This window comes from Charadrius vociferus, unplaced genomic scaffold (genome assembly GCF_000708025.1).
Source record: "Charadrius vociferus isolate BGI_N301 unplaced genomic scaffold, ASM70802v2 scaffold3124, whole genome shotgun sequence".
Lineage (NCBI taxonomy): Eukaryota > Metazoa > Chordata > Aves > Charadriiformes > Charadriidae > Charadrius > Charadrius vociferus.
The window spans coordinates 4,576-6,138 of record NW_009648202.1 but is presented as its reverse complement, the minus strand read 5'-3'; the positions used below and the strand labels follow the sequence as shown (position 1 = coordinate 6,138).

General features: G+C 63.3%; 1 protein-coding gene across 1 annotated transcript; it reads left to right on the top strand.

Moving 5' to 3' along the window:
* The first annotated feature begins 450 nt into the window (after positions 1-450).
* LOC104285640 (ras-related protein Rab-3A-like) lies at positions 451-1,405 on the top strand. The gene is made up of 3 exons (XM_009884108.1): positions 451-678; positions 934-1,052; positions 1,186-1,405. Exons 1-3 carry the CDS (start codon positions 451-453, stop codon positions 1,403-1,405), a joined length of 567 nt encoding a protein of 188 aa, XP_009882410.1.
* Positions 1,406-1,563: the final 158 nt, after the last annotated feature.

Here is a 1,563-nt window from a genome sequence, read left to right as displayed (position 1 = left end):
GCACCTCCCCATCACCCAGTGCCCCCCCCAGCCGCACAGGGCGCCCAGGCTGGGCACCGCTGCAGGTGCCATTTTGCAGGGGAGATGCAGGAACGGTCACAGCGCTCCGGCCGCCATCTGCACCCCTGCCGGAGGGTCATGGACCCCCCCCCTCCCCCCATCCAGGGTGACGCCAAACACCGGGGTCTGCGCACCCCACATGTGCTGTGGGCGCCTTCTCCTTGTCCCCGCGCTGGGGGTGACGGGAGCTGACCTGGCAGAGCCCTTCAGGGCCGAGTGACCCCGCCGGTGGCAACGCGCCTCACCCTCGGCATTGCTCACCCATCCCAAATCAAAATATGATTTAACCGTGAGCGCACCGGTGGGAAACGTCGCCGGACCACGGCATCGCGTGAGTTTGTGACTGTCCCCCATGCCGTTCCCCATCACGGCCTCTCCTCTGCCTTGCAGATGGCGTCCGCTACCGACTCCCGCTATGGGCAGAAGGAATCCTCGGATCAGAACTTCGACTATATGTTCAAGATCCTGATCATCGGCAACAGCAGCGTGGGGAAAACATCCTTCCTCTTCCGGTACGCCGACGACTCCTTCACGCCCGCCTTCGTCAGCACCGTCGGCATCGACTTCAAGGTCAAGACCATCTACCGGAACGACAAACGCATCAAGCTGCAAATCTGGGTGAGACCCCGCGGGGTGTCCCTGTCGGTCCCCACGCTGGCACAGGGGTGCGTGGCATGGCGGGGTCGGGGGGATGGTTGGTGTAGGGCTGCTCCGCCGTTTGCCGATGCCGGGGGTGATGCTGGTGTGGAGGGACGTGTCTCTGGGGACCCTGCTCTCTACCAGAGCACCCCAAAGGGTGGCCAGACCCTGCAAGCCGCCGGTGTCCCCGGGGGTGACGTGCTGCTCTCCCCCCCACTCCCCTCCACAACCCAGGACACCGCCGGCCAGGAGCGGTACCGCACCATCACCACCGCCTACTACCGCGGCGCCATGGGCTTCATCCTGATGTACGACATCACCAACGAGGAGTCCTTCAACGCCGTGCAGGACTGGTGAGCACCCAAGCGGGGCTTCGGGGACCAACCCCTCTCCCCAAACTGTCCCCCCCCCGCTTCTTCTGGGACATCCCCCCCATGCTGTGCTTTGCTCCCCCCGAGGGATTTCCCCTCTTTGCCTTCCCTGAAGGTCCACCCAGATCAAGACCTACTCCTGGGACAACGCTCAGGTCCTGCTGGTGGGGAACAAGTGTGACATGGAGGACGAGCGCGTCGTCTCCTCAGAGAAGGGCCGCCAGCTCGCCGAGCACCTGGGTGAGTGCGAGGGGGGGCGGGGAACACCACGACACCCCGGTGCAGCCATCTTCCCACAAAATCATTTAATTAGGGGCTTAATTCCCTCGCTGTAATTCTTCTGCTTCAACAGCAGCGGTGAGTTGTCACCTAAGGAGAAAAAAAAAAAGGTGTAATTAAGCCGTGAGCGCCGGGGTGTGATGGCGGTTTCTATTACGGCCCCGTAAAGGCGCCGCCGGCTGCCGAGAGGTGCCGGATGGGGAAAACGGGGTGT